Genomic DNA, 19,615 nt, shown 5'->3' with positions numbered 1-19,615 from the left:
CATGTCTTCCACAATTTCTGATGCGTTGTCTGCTTTCCCAATGCTGCAAGACAAACGTAAGAGGAAAGCTAGACATACAGTGAATGAGGTTTCTGATGCAATGGTGGCAATCTCGGAAGTACCCTCCCAAGGACCTGAGGAGGAGAGTATTAAGGTTCCACCTGAAGGCGAAATTTCAGACTCAGAAAGTTGATTGCCTCTGACGGACTCAGAGGTTGTAACTTTTAGGTTTAAACTAGAACACCTCCGCCTGTTACTCAGGGAGCTTTTGGTTACTTTAGACGACTGTGACTCCACGGTTGTGGTTGCCCCTGCGAAGTCTAGTAAATTAGACAGATATTTCGAAGTTCCTTCTTACTCGGACATATTTCCGGTTCCAAAGCGAGCTTCGGAGATAGTTACTAAGGAGTGGGAGAGACCAGGCATTTACTTTTCTCCATCCCCTATTTTTAAGAAGATGTTTCCCATAGCTGACTCTTTCAAGGAGGCTTGGCAAACAGTTCCTAATGTGGAAGTCGCTGTTTCCACCTTAGCCAAGAGAACTACTATTCCCATAGAGGATAGTTGTGCTTTCAAAGATGCTATGGACAAAAAATTAGAGGGTTTACTTAAAAAGATTTATGTTCACCAGGGTCTGCTGTTGCTACTGTCACTAGTGCGGCAGCATATTGGTTTGATGCTCTGTCTGAGTCTCTTAGGACTGAGACTTCTTTGGAGGAGATCCAAGACAGGATAAAAGCTCTGAAGCTAGCTAATGTTTTTATTACGGATGCTTCCCTTAAGATTATTAAGCTGGCAGCTAAGAGTTCGGTTTTCTCTGTCTTAGCCCGCAGAGCCTTATGGTTAAAAACTTGGTCTACGGACGTGTCATCTAAGTCTAAGCTTCTAGCAATTCCTTACAAGGGGAACACCTTGTTTGGACTTGGCCTGACGTAAATTATCTCTGATATATTACGGGAGGTAAGGGTCATCTCCTTACTCAGGATAAGAGAAACAAACAAAAAGGATGACAGAGTAATATTCGTTCCTTTCGAGATTCCAAGGGAAATTCTTTCTCTTCCTCCACTAAGCAGGAACAATCTAAACCTACATGGAGACCCAATCAGTCTTGTTGGAGCAAAGGTAAACAATCCAAGAAGATAAGCAAAATGTATAGTGACCGGCACCTAGGTGGAATACAAGCTCACTATATTAGATTTCCTAACAAAATCTTTATAAGGAGATTACAAGAGATGATGACTATAGGAGCACCAGAGGCTTAAGTATTATTAAGGTCACCTAAATGAATCAACTTAAACAACTAACCATGAATATACATAGTGTGATGAATATACAATGTGTCATCAAATGCACATAAAAATGTATAAAATAATGAATTTAATTACAAATCAAATACAAAACATCAAGGAGGGTTATAGCAAATATTACCTAAGCATGTATAAATCGAGATCGAGCTATTGGACTAGAATAAATGGGAATGGGATGTGGTCCAAATTGGAAATGATACCAATTGTGATTTAGACCAATGGGCTTAAAGATGCAAAAAGACCAATGGGCTTATAGATTAAAAAAAAATGACCCCTATAAAATATGTTATTTTTACCTTTTAATCCCACTGATAAATATAATTGGATGTGAATTAAACAATATATAAATCATAGATCACCATATGTGTAAAATATATGGATAAATAAATTGTGATGACAAGTGTCAATTAAATGAACAAGGTACAAATAAGTATACAATAAAAGTCTATAAGTGTACAATTTAAGTAATAATGCTTATAACAATATAGAGCTAGCTAAAAATGAGACTAGCTAAAATTAACTAAAGCAACTTAAAGTGATAATGTGTGACGGCACACTATAGGTCCCTATAACACGTGGACTCATCGTGTCTTAAAAAAGAAAAGAAAATTTATGCTTACCTGATGAATTTATTTCTTTTTTGACACGATGAGTCCACGGCCCGCCCTGCTCTTTTAGACTTTAGGTTGTGGGTTATTCTAGACTTCAGACACCTCTGCACCTTGGTTTTTCCTTTCTCTTCCTAACTTAGGTCGAATGACTGTAGTGGGAGGGAAGGGAGGAGCTATTTAACAGCTCTGCTGTGCTGCTCTTTGCCTCCTCCTGCTGACCAGGAGGTGAATATCCCATCAGTAATTAAGATGATCCGTGGACTCATTGTGTCAAAAAAGAAATACATTTATCAGGTAAGCATAATTTTTTTTTCTCTCAAAGCTGTTTTTAAATGATCAGGAAAGTTAAAATTAAACTTTAATGATTCAGATAGTGAATATCGTTTTAAAACATTTTACGATTTACTTCTACTATCAAATTTGCTTTGTTCTCTAGGTATGCTTCAATGAAGAGTAGGTTTAGGAGCAGCAGTGTACTACTAGGAACTAGTGAGTGAGGCAATGACAAGAGGCATGTATATGCCACCAATCACCAGCTAGCTCCCAATAGTGTATTTCTGCCCCCTGGGTATACCTAGGTATGCCCTTTAACAAAGAATACCAATAGAACAAATACGATTTGGTAATAGAAGTTAATTGGAAAGCTGTTTAAAGTTGTACTCTCTTTATGAATCATGAAAGAGTAATTTTGACTTTCCTGTCTCTTAAAGTTGTTAAAATATATTCACAGGACTTTATGTTGTAAGCAGAAACTTTTTTTTTGGAATTAGGAACTACGTATGTTGTGTCGTGCATCTAACTTGCTCATCTCATCATCTAGGATATAACATGCTCACAAGCAGCAGGAGTAAGTGTGTGCACACGCGTGCATGTGTGTTTAGGAGTGTGTGTGTGCTTGCATATGTGAGTAAGAGAGTGTTTGTGCACAAGGGAATCTGCGTTTGTGTTAATTGTCATGTGGCTATGTGTTACAGGGCCTGGGCCAAACAAGTCTTAAACAACGTAGGAATTGTATTTTGTAATAAGGGAACCATTGTTGAACAATTACATCTAATACTCGATTCCTCTCATCTTAATCATGCTCATTTTATTTACTTGTAGCATGATTTTACTCATATGCATCACGTCCCCTTTTGTTCACAATTTTAAAATGTTTATTCGTGATTTTTTTTTCCACATCCTTTTTTTAACTTGTTTACATTTTGTTTCTTAATTCTCATTCATGTCTCCTCTTTAATCCACCACTTTATTGTTATTCATTCTCACTATAATCATTTTACTTTCTGCTTACTTGTTCGCTTTCTTATTCTTCTCCGCTACACACGCTGTCTCTTTCCTGTTTATGTTCTCCTTTGCACTCTATTTCTCATCCCTCATTGCCCTGTGCACATTTATATTCACACACTGCTAACCATCTTCTTTATACTATGCTTTTGCTTCCTCTTTTGAACTGAACTCTGTGTCTTTATCCCATCCGCGTTTCTCTAATTCTTCATGATTTGATCTTTTTTTTGTGCTCTACTATCTCTTCCTCCCACTCTTTTCTCTGCTTCTTCTAAATCAATCCACATACCCTTATTAACTCTTCTTTTCATTCCCTATGTCTCATGTTCTTCACACAACCTCTTCTGCCTAATGACCAGTCCTGCAGAGCTACATCTCCCATGTCATCCCTGCTTTACTGCGGGGAATTATGCAAGATAAGGAGAGATTAGTGGTGATGGGAATTCTGGAAAATCTGAACAAGTTGCTTAAAGATGTGAAAAGTCTATGTGTGCAAAATGCTGAACGACTAGAAGAGCTGTGCTTGGTCATTAGAGCTGTACTGCAGAACAAGGTGAGCTACATAGATGCCCACACATATGCATTACAAATACTTGGCTTTATTATTCTACGTCTGTTATAGAAGCAAATGCTGAATATGGCCGCAGGCAGCAGCATTTGGCTGTTTTCTGCACTGGATTTATTAGTGTAAAAGTGAAACTCACACATCTGTATCTGCACAGCTATTTGTGTGTTGAATTGTTACACAGGCAAATGCCTCTGCCTGCGGCCATATTTGGCATTTATTTCTATAATGAATGCCAAATAACAAATGTATGTACTTTATAAGCCTAACATATACCCATTAGCTCTAATGGATGTGCATGCAACTGGCATGGACCCACAGACAAGATTAAAGGGACATTATACACTCATTTTTCCCTTGCATAAATGTTTTGTAGATGATCTATTTATATAGCCTAAAAAGTGTTTTTTTTGTTTTTTTTAAATGTATAGTTTTGCTTATTTTTAAATAACATTGCTCTGATTTTCAGACTCCTAACCAAGCCCCAAAGTTTTAGGAGTATACCTACTCCAGCTTGATTCTGTTTGTGTAAAGAGTATTTTCATATGCAAAAGAAGGGGGGGGGGAGTGTCTTATTTTGCACTTGCTTTGGGCTTTCCAGCTACCTTTTCAACAGAGCTAAACTGAGAGCTTCTAAGTAAGTTTTTAAACAGTTTTATACTGGGTTTCTCTTGTAAAGGTGTATCCAGTCCACGGGTTCATCCATTACTTGTGGGATATTCTCCTTCCCAACAGGAAGTTGCAAGAGGACACCCACAGCAGAGCTGTCTATATAGCTCCTCCCCTAACTTCCACCCCCAGTCATTCTCTTGCAACTCTCGACAAGAAAGGAAGTATCAAGAGATATGTGGTGACTTAGTGTAGTTTTTACCTTCAATCAAGAGTTTATTTTTAAACGGTACCGGCATTGTACTGTTTTAATCTCAGGCAGAAATTGGAAGAAGAATCTGCCTGGAGGTTGATGATCTTAGCGGTTTGTAACTAAGGTCCATTGCTGTTCTCACACATAACTGAAGAGTATGGAAAGAAAACTTCAGTTGGGGGGACGGTTTGCAGATCACCTGCTTTGAGGTATGTTCAGTATATTTTTTTCTAGAGAGATGATAAGGTCTAGAAAATGCTGACAGTGCCTGGTATACTTGAGGTAAGCCTGATACAGTGATTTAACAACGACTGGGATCATGCTTACAAGATAAGGGTAATATTCATGTTAACTCTCATATTACTTAGTGTAAAATTGTTTGTATAACTTACAGAAAAAAAGTTTTTTCTCTGAGGGTGATAAATCTTTATTTGGGGCCTAGTTTTCCACATGGCTTGTTAGATTACTCCTAGGAGTACTTTTTTAAGGCCCTCTGACATTGAGTGCATGGTGGGAGGGGCCTATTTTCGCGCACTTTATGCGCAGTTGATATTCAGACTGAGACACCCAGCTTCCCTAATGGAGTCCTCTGGCATCTGGGACCACTATAGAGGGGTTTTTTTACCTGCAAAAATTGTGTTTAAGGGCAGGTAGGAGCCACAGCAGAGCTGTGGCAGTGTATTTGACTGTTTTTTACTGTTTTTTAACAGTTTTACCGTTTTTCTAATCCGGTTTGGGGCCTAAGGGGTTAATCATCCATTTGCAAGTAGGTGCAATGCTGCTTTAGTCTCTTATACATGCTGTAAAAATTTCGTAGAGTTTACTACTTTTTAACACTGTTTTGCAGTTTATGTGGTAGTTTTTTTTTCTCTTAAAGGCACAGTACCGTTTTTGTTTAATTGCTTTTTCACATTTATTAAAGTGTTTTCCAAGCTTGCTGGTCTCATTACTAGTCTGTTAAACATGTCTGACATAGAGGAAACTCCTTGTTCATTATGTTTAGAAGCCATTGTGGAACCCCCTCTTAGAATGTGTACCAAATGCACTGACCTTTCTATAAGTTATAAAGACCATATTTATATATATTATGGGTTTTAAAGATTTATCACCAGAGGTTTCTCAGACTGACAAAAGGGAGGTTAAACCACCTAGCTCTCCCAATGTGTCAGAACCTATATCTCCCGCGCAAGTGATGCCAAGTACATCTGGCGCGTCCAATGCGTTTACCTTACAAGACATGGCGGCAGTTATGAATCATACCCTCACAGAGGTATTGTCCAAACTGCCAGGGTTACATGGAAAGCGAGACAGCTCTGGGGCTAGAACAAATACAGAGCTTTCTGACGCTTTAGTAGCTATGTCTGATATACCCTCACAATGTACAGAAGCCGAAGCAGGAGAGCTTCTATCTGTGGGTGACATTTCTGATTCAGGGAAGGCGTTACTTCAGTCTGACTCTGAAATGACAGCATTTAAATTTAAGCTTGAACACCTCCGCTTGTTGCTCAGGGAGGTTTTAGCAACTCTGGATGACTGTGACACCATTGTAGTCCCAGAGAAATTGTGTAAAATGGACAAATACTTTGCAGTGCCTGTTTACACTGATGTTTTTCCAATCCCTAAGAGGTTTTCAGAAATTATTACGAAGGAATGGGATAGACCAGGTGTACCGTTCTCTCCCCCTCCTGCTTTTAAAAAGATGTTTCCCATAGATGCCGCTACACGGGACTCGTGGCAGACGGTCCCTAAGGTGGAGGGAGCAGTCTCTACCCTAGCTAAGCGTACAACTATCCCCGTTGAGGACAGTTGTGCTTTCCTAGATCCAATGGATAAAAAATTAGAGGGTTTCCTTAAGAAAATCTTTATACAACAAGGTTTTATTCTCCAGCCTCTTGCATGCATTGCCCCAGTCACTGCTGCAGCGGCTTTCTAGTTCGAGTCTCTTGAAGAGGCTCTACAGGTGGAGACCCCATTGGATGATATCCTAGAAAGGCTTAAAGCTCTTAAGTTAGCCAATTCATTTATTTCTGACGCCGTTTTTCATTTAACAAAGCTAACGGCTAAGAATTCAGGTTTTGCCATTCAGGCGCGTAGGGCGCTATGGCTTAAATCCTGGTCAGCTGACGTTACTTCAAAGCTTCTCAACATCCCCTTCAAAGGGCAGACCCTATTCGGGCCTGGACTGAAGGAGATCATTTCTAATATTACTGGAGGAAAAGGCCACGCCCTTCCCCAGGATAGGTCCAACAAATTAAAGACCAAACAGACTAATTTTCGTTCCTTTCGAAACTTCAAGAGTGGCGCAGCTTCAACTTCCTCTACTGCAAAACAAGAAGGAAATTTTGCCCAGTCCAAGCCAGTCTGGAGACCTAACCAGGCTTGGAACATGGAAAAGCAGGCCAAAAAACCTGCTGCTGCCTCTAAGACAGCATGAAGGAGTAGCCCCCGATACGGGACCGGATCTAGTTGGGGGCAGACTTTCTCTCTTCGCCCAGGCTTGTTCAAGAGACGTCCAGGATCCCTGGGCTCTGGAGATTGTTTCCCAGGGATATCTTCTGGATTTCAAAGCTTCATCTCCAAAGGGGAGATTTCATCTCTCACAATTATCTGCAAACCAGATAAAGAGAGAGGCATTCTTATGTTGTATTCAAGACCTTCTGGTTATGGGAGTGATCCACCCAGTTCCAAGGGAGGAACAGGGGCAAGGATTCTATTCAAATCTGTTTATAGTTCCCAAAAAAGAGGGAACTTTTAGACCAATCTTGGATCTCAAGATCCTAAACAAATTTCTCAGGGTCCCATCCTTCAAGATGGAGACTATTCGAATCATCCTACCTATGATCCAGGAGGGTCAATATAGGACTACCGTGGACTTAAAGGATGCTTATCTCCACATTCCGATACACAGAGATCATCATCGGTTTCTCAGGTTTGCCTTCCTAGACAGGCATTGCCAGTTTGTGGCTCTTCCCTTCGGGTTAGCGACGGCACCAAGAATCTTTACGAAGGTTCTAGGGTCCCTACTGGCGGTTCTAAGGCCACGAGGCATAGCGGTGGCTCCTTACCTAGACGACATTCTGATACAGGCGTCGAATTTTCAAATCGCCAAGTCCCATACGGACATTGTTCTGGCATTCCTGAGGTCTCATGGGTGGAAGGTGAACGAAGAAAGGAGTTCTCTCTCCCCTCTCACAAGAGTTTCCTTCCTATGAACTCTGATAGATTCATTAGAAATGAAGATTTTTCTGACAGAGGTCAGGTTGTCAAAGCTTCTAACTTCCTGCCGTGCTCTTTATTCCACTTCTCAGCCGTCAGTGGCTCAGTGTATGGAAGTAATCGGCTTAATGTTAGCGGCAATGGACATAGTTCCGTTTGCCCGCCTACATCTCAGTCCACTGCAACTTTGCATGCTCAATCAGTGGAATGGGGATTACACAGATTTGTCCCCTCTGCTAAATCTGGATCAAGAGACCAGGGATTCTCTTCTCTGGTGGCTATCTCGGGTCCATCTGTCCAGGGGAATGAGCTTCCGCTGGCCAGAATGGACTATAGTGACGACAGATGCCAGCCTTCTGGGCTGGGGTGCAGTCTGGAACTCCCTGAAGGCTCAGGGTTCGTGGACTCAGGAGGAAGCCCTCCTTCCGATAAACATTCTGGAACTAAGAGCGATATTCAATGCTCTTCAGGCTTGGCCTCAGCTAGCTGCGGTCAGGTTCATCAGATTTCAGTCGGACAACATCACGACTGTAGCCTATATCAACCATCAGGGGGGTACAAGGAGCCCCCTGGCGATGTTGGAGGTTTCAAAGATAATTCTATGGGCAGAGGTTCACTCTTGCCATCTCTCAGCTATCCATATCCCAGGAGTAGAGAACTGGGAGGCGGATTTCCTAAGTCGGCAGACTTTTCATCCGGGGGAGTGGGAGCTCCATCCGGAGGTATTTGCCCAGTTGATTCAACTATGGGGCAAACCAGAACTGGATCTCATGGCGTCTCGTCAGAACGCCAAGCTTCCTTGTTACGGGTCCAGGGATCCCAAGGCAGCGCTGATAGATGCTCTAGCAGCGCCCTGGTCCTTCAGCCTGGCTTATGTGTTAACACCATTTCCTCTGCTCCCTCGTCTGATTGCCAAGATCAAGCAGGAGAGAGCTTCGGTGATTTTGATAGCTCCTGCGTGGCCATGCAGGACTTGGTATGCAGATCTGGTGGACATGTCATCCTTTCCACCATGGACTCTGCCGCTGAGGCAGGACCTTCTACTTCAAGGTCCTTTCAAACATCCAAATCTAATTTCTCTGCGTCTGACTGCTTGTAGATTGAACGCTTGATTCTATCAAAGCATGGTTTTTCCGAGTCGGTCATTGATACCTTAATTCAGGCTCGAAAGCCTGTCACCAGGAAAATCTATCATAAGATATGGTGTAAATATCTTCATTGGTGTGAATCCAAGGGTTACTCATGGAGTAAAGTCAGGATTCCTAGAATCTTATCCTTTCTCCAAGAGGGATTGGAGAAAGGATTGTCTGCTAGTTCCTTAAAGGGACAGATTTCTGCTCTGTCTATTCTTTTGCACAAACGTCTGGCTGAGGTTCCAGGCGTTCAGGCGTTTTGTCAGACTTTAGTTAGAATTAAGCCTGTGTTTAAACCTGTTGCTCCGCCATGGAGTTTAAATTTAGTTCTTAAAGTTCTTCAAGGGGTTCCGTTTGAACCTTTGCATTCCATAGATATTAAACTTTTATCTTGGAACGTTCTGTTCCTAATAGCTATCTCCTCGGCTCGAAGAGTTTCAGAGTTATCTGCCTTACAGTGTGATTCCCCTTATCTGATTTTCCATGCAGATTAGGTAGTTTTGCGTACCAAACCTGGGTTTCTTCCTAAGGTAGTATCTAATAAGAACATCAATCAGAAGATTGTTGTTCCTTCATTATGTCCTAATCCTTCCTCAAAGAAGGAACGTCTTTTACACAATCTTGATGTGGTTCGTGCATTAAAGTTTTATTTACAAGCTACGAAGGATTTTCGTCAAACATCTGCTTTGTTTGTTGTCTGCTCTGGACAGAGGAGAGGCCAAAAGGCTTCGGCAACTTCTCTTTCTTTTTGGCTGAGAAGCATAATCCGCCAAGCTTATGAGACTGCTGGCCAGCAGCCTCCTGAAAGAATTACAGCTCATTCCACTAGAGCGGTGGCTTCCACATGGGCTTTTAAAAATGAGGCTTCTGTTGAACAGATTTGTAAGGCGGCGACTTGGTCTTCGCTTCACACTTTTTCTAAATTCTACAAATTCAATACTTTTGCTTCTTCGGAGGCTATTTTTGGGAGAAAGGTCTTACAGGCAGTTGTGCCTTCCGTTTAAGTTCCTGCCTTGTCCCTCCCTTCATCCGTGTCCTAAAGCTTTGGTATTGGTATCCCACAAGTAATGGATGAACTCGTGGACTGGATACACCTTTACAAGAGAAAACAAAATTTATGCTTACCTGATAAATTTATTTCTCTTGTGCTGTATCCAGTCCACGGCCCGCCCTGTCATTTTAAGGCAGGTGTTTTTTATTTTTTAAACTACAGTCACCACTGCACCCTATAGTTTCTCCTTTTTTCTTGCTTGTCTTCGGTCGAATGACTGGGGGTGGCAGTTAGGGGAGGAGCTATATAGACAGCTCTGCTGTGGGTGTCCTCTTGCAACTTCCTGTTGGGAAGGAGAATATCCCACAAGTAATGGATGAACCTGTGGACTGGATACACCTCAAGAGAAATAAATTTATCAGGTAAGCATAAATTTTGTTTTTTATATCAGTGTCTCTGCATCTTATTCTTTATAATAGTGTCTATTACATGCAGTTATATGACAATTAGTGTATACTGTCCCTTTAAATAATTGAGCTTTTGCATTAAGATGAAACGTCTTTTTCCATGCTCTCTAGACTGCGTGCCAGGACCCTGAGTTTGAAGATGAAGATGAGCAACAGGTAAATATTGCACTTGAATACACCCTTCGCCTTATATAAAGATGACATAATTTAACCCTTTTATTTTCTGCTATTCAGTAGTCGTGATTATACACAACAACTCTTGCACATAAGGTCTATTTTTCAAGCAGATATCTTACATTACTAATAGTAATCTAGTCTGTGCATTTGTTTTATGATAAATATTTATTGTCTATAAATAAAAATATAGTTCACACAAATACATATAAAGCCCACCCATAATAATCCATGTATTCATTCCCTTTTCCTGCATCATCTCGCTCTGCTTTTTTTCTAGTTTTTCACACGTTATGTCCACTTGGCTCTTGGCCTTCTTTCTTGATATCTTTTTTTTAATCGCTGTGTGTTTTTATTATTCTCCTAATTCTTCAAGCTTTTTATCTCACATGTTTTGTCTGTACATTTTGCTATGCAATCAGTACCTCTTCATATATGTCATATATGTTGTTTTCCTGTGCTTTGACTGGCATTTGTTGTGTCTTCGCTGTGGACACTCTTCAGTGGTTCAGGGGTCTGAAGTCTAAAAATACTGCAGGTGCCCTCCAGAGCTAGAACAGACCAGGAACTGACTGCTAGAAATGGAGGTAGAAACCAAAAGGTGATTAGAGTCCCTACACCAAGTAGGATGTGCGTCAGCAGAATACAAAAGGATTTCCCTCTCCACCACATTGTGTCCAGCTCAGAGTCCCATGGTGTTAAAGAGCTGTAGGACAGAGAAATACCTAGCACAATGCCAGTGCAGGGAAGTAGCCAGTCATGAATTTTGTCCTGATTGAGATGTATGAATAGACAACTCCATTCCCATGAACTGCATTCTGTGGGTTGCATATTAAATATATGGCTACCACAAAAAGCAGCAAAAATCCAGCAGGTGAGACTGAGAAGACTAGCCTGTGCGCTGAGCGATTGTTCTGCACCAGTGAGACCACTCCACCTGAACAAACGAGAGCGACACCATTCTTCACTGAGGCACACCCAGGGGACTAGCAAAGCTATGCAGCTGTATGTCTCATTCTGAAAGCAGAGGAATCGCAGAGATACTTTCTCCAGGCCAAAAGCCAGTGGCCATTCAGAAAACCAAAGAGACAGCAGGAATCCTACAACAAAAGAAAACGTCTTAGTGGGTTATAGTTTGACAATAGTCTGAGAGTAACCCTGCTAGACAAGGCAAACACTGCAGTACTCAATAATATCTAAATTTTACCCACAACATACAAATAAGGAAACCATTAGATTGTTGTCTACCGAACACAATCAAAATTATTATTGCCCTAAGCTTCAATGTTCACTTAAAATAACCAAAATGCATCTATCTAACCTATCATTTTATCAAATCTGAATCACAAATTCATATACTGAACTATATTCCAAAATTACAGTCTTGATTTGCAAGAAATAGGTAATTGTGTGTAAGAAAGCAATAAATGCATTAATGCAAGTAACCTATACTACTTTTTTTGTTTGGATGATTATTATTAGTATTATATGCAAATGCAGTATCTATAGGAGCCTTGTAGGGAGTTATCTGGTCCAAGGTTTATGGATTTAACTGTTAATTATTCAGATAACATGGAGTTAAGGGTCCATTGTTTGCCAATTACTGTAGTTTGGTATGTAGGTAATAAAAAGATAACCACGTAAAAACAAGACTGGATTAAAGAAAATTTAATTATTTGATTAGAAGTTGTATGAATAGTATTAAAGGGACATTATACACTCATTTTTTCTTTGCATAAATGTTTTGTAGATGATCTATTTATATAGCCCATAAAGTTTTTTGTTTTTTTTTAAATAAATGTATAGTTTTGCTTATGTTTAAATAACATTGCTCTGATTTTCAAACTCCTAACCAAGCCCCAAAGTTTTATGTGAATACGGTCAGCTACCTTCTCCAGCTTGCTCCTGTTTGTGTAAAGGGTCTTTTCATATGCAAAAGAAGGGGGAGGGGGGGGAGTGTCTTATTTTCCAATTGCAGTGGGCTTTCCAGCTACCTTTTCAACAGAGCTAAACTGAAAGCTTCTAAGTAAGTTTTTAAACAGTTTTATACTGGATTTTTATATCATTATCTGTGCATCTTATTCTTTATAGTAGTGTCTATTACATGCAGTTATATGAAAATGAGTGTATACTGTCCCTTTAATATGAATGTGTATATGACATCACACTTTTGTGTTAAAAAGTACAAATTAAGTCAAAATTAAAGTCTTAGTCATTTAGATAGAGTATGCAAATTTAAACAGCTTTCAGACATGCTTTGTTCTTTTTGTATCCTTTGTAATGTGTCATGTATTTATAATGCTATAGCAGCAGTATTTGCACCTATGTATAACATTGCTATAAACATTGTTTCAAACACTGCTTCTGGATGGCTAAAGAAACATGCACGCTCCTGAGCTCACCTAGGATTGCTCTTTAACAAAGTATACCAAGAGAACAGAGCGAAATTAATAATAATAGTAAAATGGCAATTTGTTTAAACTTGCATAATCTAGCTAAATCTTGAAAGTTTAATTTTTACTTTACTGTCCCTTTAAAGGGAAATAAACACTTTGGGGCCTATTTATCAAATGTGAACTGCTGGTGCAATACCGCCCCCTGCAGATTGGCAGGCAATCGTCCGCTAGCAGGGGGTGTTAATCAACCCGATCGTATTCGATCAGGTTGATTTCTGGCGATCGCTGTCCGCCTCCTCAGTGCAGGCGGACAGATTATGGAGCAGCGGTCATTAGACTGATGCATCATAACTACTGTTTCTGGTGAGCCTGAAGAGTCACCATAAACACAGGGCTTCAAGCTCCATACGGACCTTGATAAATATGCCCCTATGAGATGGTGATATAAAATGATAAATGGTATGTACAAAAAAACTCTGCAATATACTTTTGATATTTATTTTGTCACTTTTCCTTTAATTCCATTTTGAAATTGTGAGCGTTTTAGTTCCTGTTAGAAATGGAAGTGCAGAATGCTGTTATATTCTACACAACCATTGGCTGCACACTCTAGTGACCTATTTATAACTGTCCCTAATTGGCCACAGCAGAGAAGGTAACCTAAGTTACAACATGGCAGCTCCCAGTGTTTTATAGACACTAAAAGTTTACACTTATTTTGTCAATATTTTAACAACTAAAGAAACTTTAAAAAATATATATTCTCAGGCTAATCTTTTCTTTGACTGCAACATTCTATCTAGCATTTATTTAGTGTTTAATGTCCCTTCAAGTATACTCTAAGCCCTTACAATATTTAACTATTGCACTAAATGCCTATAATTTAGACTTGCTTATTTAAAGAAAAAAAAAAATAGATAACTTATTTGTGATAGTACAAATGTGCTATTACTCAGTAACATATAACTAGATTTTACTGTTGTAGGTTTTATTGTCATTATTTTGCAAACATCTACATTACAAGGTATCATGGGCTGCCAGCATGACATTTTAATTCTAAATATTTGCTTGTCCATTCTCTTTCTTGTTTGACAGATCTTTGTTGAACCAGGCAGGATTTAAATAATTTGTTTGCATAATATAAGCAAAAGAGTAACCGTAAATTATCCCATGTTGGCGTTGTTTATTTTAACAGAAAATGATTGTACCTAAGGGTTTCTCGTGCTTTTATGACTGATTCTGTAAAACAGTGAAAGTTTTAACACACAGCTTTTGAAGTGTGTGAGGCCTATTTGTATTGGTACTTGTGCTTTGTTTATTATTTTGGGTTAAATCCCTTAACTACTAAAGAGTAGTGTAATGTAATTTGCTTCCTATAATCTTGTTCTGGTATAAGGCTTCAGGGTTAGATACACAGGCAGCTTTGATACTGTGCTAACCCAGTCTTCTTAGTAGTGGTTGAACACAACAGCTTCACATTAAGACTGTATAAAACCTATTCATTTATTTATTTTTCTGGAGCCTTCATACTAAAAATGTTTACTGTAATATTTAAGAACTCCAGTGTGGTTAAACATTTTCCCAAAGCCCAACAATAGATGGCAGCATTGAACAGCTTGACTGCACCCTAGTTTTGTATTGAATGTTTTTTCCAAAGAACAACAGAACCTGTGAACTAGTAATCTCCTGTTTTCTGTGTATTATGTGCTAAAAGGGGCTTAAAGGGACAGTCTACAATATCATTTTTATTGTTTTAAAAGATATTCACTTTATTACCCATTCCCCAGTTTTGCATAACCAACACAGTTATATTAATATACTTTTTACTTCTGTGATTACCTTGTATCTAAGCAACTTCTCACAGCCCCATGATCACATGACTTTTAGTTATTATCTATCGATTTGCATTTTAGTCTAAATGATATGAGGTTACACTAAGCGCCTACTACTTATGGGACCCTTAGCTTTAATAAATTGACCCCTAGCGGTCAGAACAAATGGATAATCAGAAATGAGGTAATTAAAGCTCCAAATAACAATGGCCGGGTCAAGAGAATATAAAATTTGTGTCAATTTATTCAAAACAACATTTTATATAAAATTTACACATAAAACAGTAAAAATGTAATCAAGGATCCAAGATTTTACAATAAGTTAAAACCAATTTCTTTAGATTCGACAGTCGTTGCATGTGACAGAACTCAAACAATTATGTAGGATGTCTAGCTTTATGGTAGATAAAATAAAAGAAATATAAATATATATAAAAATATATAATTGATATAAAAATATATATAATTTTGGACCTATGGTCGGTGAGAGGCGATGGTCCTAGTACTTATATATTTGTGTTAGACGAATCTATTTACTGGATGATAAATGTGTTTTCACATCAAATGGTTAACAACAAGAATAAAATGAAATGCAGATGATGCAGTTTAAATGTAGCTGATGCAGTTTAAATGGGCTTATGTCAGGTTTAATAAACTTGTGTGTCAAAGAATAAACTTAAGTGTCAACAAAAGTCAAAGAATATACTTTGTTTCAACAAATGGCAAAAACTCATGTGTGTCACAAAAACTTATAGAAAAAATGGTGAAAAAGCAGCATTTTAAAACGATATGCAAAGAACAGTGTGAACAGAAAAAACTTAATTTGGTATAAATTATAGCAGTCTTCCTCAACGGACAATAAGCAGTAAATCAGCACTCTTCAAAATTGTGCAAATACAATGTTCAAATAAATCAATAGCAATCCATCGTGAAAAATAAAAACTTGCGAGTGAAAAGGAAAATAGAAAAAAGAAAAAATATATAAAAAAATGGTCCTGGATAAGTGTGAACAATCACACAGCCATATGTAATGTCAGATTGAGATATAAGTGTGTAGTGGTTTTCTCCCAGTGTTAAGTGCAGTGGTTTTCTCCCAGTGTTTAGGTGCAATGTATCTCCTAAGTAGTGACCCAAACGGTCAATTCAGCTTGCTGCAGATATAATTCCTTCTGCCAAAAAACAAAAACAATAATAGTGCAGATGTTTTCAAACAAATAATATTACCAGAGTGTCACTTACCAGTCGACGCGTTTCGGTCATACACTGACCTTTATCAAGACTGGTTTTACCTTATAATTATGGTCTTTATATACCTTGTTTTGTAATTGTTTTTTCCGTAGTACCGGAAGTGGATTTCATCATCGTAACGCGAAACCGGAAGTGATTACATTTTATATTCTCTTGACCCGGCCATTGTTATTTGGAGCTTTAATTACCTCATTTCTGATTTGCATTTTAGTGCTGTATTGTGCTAACTCTTAAATAACTCTCCAGGCGTGAACACATTGTTATTTATATGGCCCCCATGAACTAGCAGTCTCCTGTTGTGAAAAGCAAATACAAAAGCATGTGTTTAAGAGGCTGTCAATAGAGCCTTTGAAACAGGCAGACATTAAAGGTTTAAATGTTATATATATTAATCTAACAATGTTGGTTGTGCAAAGCTGGGGAATGGGAAGTAAAGGCATTATCTATCTTTTTAAACAATAACAATTTTTGTGTAGACTGTCCCTTTAAGCAGGTGCATTTCGGAGCTGTTTCTAACCAGGACAAGGAAGAGAATTGGAAAACTACCTGTATATTCCACTCCTGATTGGCTCAGTGGCTGTATCCTGCTTAGAAGCAGCAATGCTTTGCCACTCATGAGTTAACTTTGTCTTTAACCCTTTTGCAGGGACTAAACATACACTTTGCAACAAGAATGTGTTTATTAATAAATTGCTCTAACAAATAAGTGCATTATTATTAGAATAGAAAGTTCCATGAAATGTACTAGATATTAGCATTTTGTTTTATCTGGGTATTAAATGTCTGTCAAACTAAAGCATTTTATTATAACAGTAGAAAGTCCCTTTAACAGTGCTAATGTGTAGCCTTTAGCCACTCATATGGAATTACAGCTGGGCAAGGGACTGAAATGGGAACAAATATTGAGTAGTTAGTTAAACATGCTGTAGTACTGTAATAGATAGGAGGCTTTAATAAAGATTTTTTTTTTGCCCAGTACTGTTACACATAATCCGCTGTGTAAGTGACAAGAGGACAAGCCTAAGTGTGCTCACCTGTGATGAGAGTGTCTGTGACTATCACGATGAGCAGAGAAGAGATCACTGTTTGGTTCTGAACCTTAGGTCCACACAAGAAAGGAAGGAAATTAAGAGCGCTTTTTCCAATTTGAAGGCTGAGAATGGTCTCTTCCATACCCATGTCTGTAGTTTTCCCTCTTCTCACTCATTTAATTTCTCTGGGATCTTTTTCCATCTCTTCCTGAGACTTAGAGAACTTCGGTCACTTCATTTTTGTCTCCAAAGTTACAAGATGAACAATGCATGTGTCCTGTGCTGTCTGTTAGTCAATATGCCTTTCCGTTTATGCCAGCCAACCCCTCTCTCTCCCTCTCACCTTGTGTTTGCAGTCTTGGTAGCTCAGTTTTGTTCTTTCTGTGTGTTTGCTATACAGGTGATTAACCTGTAGAGCAGGTAAATCAGCCGGATCCTGTGTGTACTGTCTTCTAGCCAGCAAATGCCCTCAGGCTTTCTGTTGATAACACACCCACAGTTTCAGGTGTATGTATACGAGTGTTATAATCCTCCCCACATCAAGTCAATTTATTTTTTTATAGTTTCTTCTAACATTCATCAGTTTTCATTCATTGTGGTAACATGTATTTCATATAACACCCTAGCAATCCTCTCTGTCTAGTTTGTATGCATCTTTTTTTCCTCTGTGCAGTAAATTTCTACACTGGATAGTGTGAGAAATATTGTTTTATAAATTAATTGTTGATAAAATGATTGTTGTTTCTTTCTGTTAAAAACATGCAGTTATAAAGGGCAATAACTGAATGCTCGAATGCAACTATTTTATAATTGTGCTATTGCTTGCAGACCAGCATTGCACTACTGGTCTACAGCTTAACATGGCTGCTGAACCACTAAGTGGTAATGGATGGGCAAAGCTGTCAATCAACCAGCAAGGGTCAACACATAATTATACAAAAGCAATAGGGCAATAATAAAATGCTGTAGCAAATGACCACTTTCTTATTTCTACTTTATGTCCCTTTAATGGAACACACGTGTTTTTAGACAAAATCACTCTAAAGATTAAAGGTTTGCTTGTATGTTCTAAACAGAGAAAAACATTTTCCTGAACACATTTACTTATTTTTAAATTGTAAGTCTCATACTCAGTCTTAAGTTGGCACATGATTGGCATGGCCCTCTGCAATAATCACCCATCCCCCCCCCCTACAAAATACATGTGTATATCTCTGTTGCTGTAATATGTGTATAATAATGTAAGGCCTTACATAATAAATATAATTTTGACGTGTCTGTTTATATTTTAAGGCACAGTTACTATGTTCTGATTTCAACAGATTGAAGAAAAAAAAAAGATAAAAACAGTAAATGTGACATGTGAAAAAGTTCCCAGTCAGCACTTAGTAAGACTGCCTTTGACAGAAATTGCAGCCTTTAAAGGGACACTAAACCTATTTTTTTTTTCTTTCATGATTCAGATAGAGCATGTAGGTTTAAGCAACTTTCTAATTTACTCCTATTATCATTTTTTTCATTCTATTAGTATCTTTTTTTGAAAAGCAGGAATTTAAGTTTAGGAGCCAGACCATTTTTTGTTCAGTACCCTTAGTAGTGCTTGCTGATTGGTGGCTAAATGTAGAGAACTTCTTTCTCACAGACCCGTGAGCTATGTGTTTCATTTTAAATGCATAAAAGTCAGTTTTTGTTTTCTTCCACCCACTTTTCTTCTCTTTCCATTCTGCAAACACGAATCTGAGTCTCACTTACTGCAGTGAGCTCCTTTCTCCAATGCGCATTACACAAACATGCTCAATGCTCAGTCTACACGCATTGCAATTACCCAGTCACTGTATTTTATCCACACAATAATCATCTCCTTACCTAACCCCACATTGCATTTATATGGCCATTTAGTATAAAAGACAATGCTTTTTGTGTTTCTTTCCTTTCAGCCGGAGTTGGACTCTATGCTAATAGAACATGCAGGGGAAGGGATCCCTCTGGTTGCTGCTGCAGTTGGTGGAGCTACATTTGCTCCTTATTTTGTAGGGTTTCTTCCACTGCTCCTCAATAAAACAGTATGTACGCTATGTCTTTATGCCACCATATTTGTTCTTATATGTCGTGAGCGGTGTTTGTGTGTGTTCTTATACAGTGCATCTATCCCTATACGCCTTATTTCCAATGTAAAATAGGTGTACAAATAAATACTGTCATTACAGACAGATGTTTTATACTATATTAATGTGTTTTGCAATGGGGAAGGAGGACAGACCAGAGCTCCTTATTTTCAGCATTACTGTACCATAGACGTACCCATAGACAGAGGCACTTCCTTATTTCTAGCAGTGAGGTAGCCCTAATGTCAAAGTTATTCCAAAATTAGCTTACCTGGTTGCTGGGTTGTAATTACAAATTTAAAATATATATATATATATATATATATATATATATAAAGGAAAGATTAACCACTATCCTAGTAAAAGAAAAAAAGAATCCACTTGTTTCAATTA

The 19,615-nt window shown here is 38.5% G+C and overlaps 2 protein-coding genes across 4 annotated transcripts in view; one reads left to right on the top strand and one right to left on the bottom strand.

The window, feature by feature from the left end:
- Positions 1-19,615, top strand: part of IPO4 (importin 4) — a 722,238-nt gene that overhangs the window by 531,643 nt on the left and 170,980 nt on the right. For both annotated transcript variants that reach the window (XM_053702364.1, XM_053702363.1), the window contains exons 23-25: positions 3,562-3,755; positions 10,548-10,592; positions 19,055-19,180. In XM_053702364.1, the coding sequence (XP_053558339.1) occupies positions 3,562-3,755; positions 10,548-10,592; positions 19,055-19,180 (365 nt within the window). The remainder of the gene's footprint in view (positions 1-3,561; positions 3,756-10,547; positions 10,593-19,054; positions 19,181-19,615) is intronic.
- On the bottom strand, positions 10,760-17,497 carry LOC128649224 (uncharacterized). Of its 2 annotated transcripts, XR_008400655.1 has the most exons (3): positions 17,121-17,497; positions 16,152-16,379; positions 15,065-16,007 (listed from the first exon to the last, which is right to left on the bottom strand). XR_008400655.1 is itself a non-coding variant. In XM_053702365.1 (2 exons), exons 1-2 carry the CDS (start codon positions 17,263-17,265, stop codon positions 11,049-11,051), a joined length of 807 nt encoding a protein of 268 aa, XP_053558340.1. In that variant the 5' UTR covers positions 17,266-17,497; the 3' UTR covers positions 10,760-11,048. The 2 variants fall into 2 exon arrangements, 1 of the variants encoding a protein (XP_053558340.1); XM_053702365.1 differs by lacking the exons at positions 15,065-16,007; positions 16,152-16,379 and adding an exon at positions 10,760-11,710.

The sequence above is a fragment of the Bombina bombina genome, chromosome 2 (assembly GCF_027579735.1).
Source record: "Bombina bombina isolate aBomBom1 chromosome 2, aBomBom1.pri, whole genome shotgun sequence".
Lineage (NCBI taxonomy): Eukaryota > Metazoa > Chordata > Amphibia > Anura > Bombinatoridae > Bombina > Bombina bombina.
The sequence above is the reverse complement of the archived record's forward strand: the minus strand, read 5'-3'. Positions and strand labels throughout refer to the sequence as shown.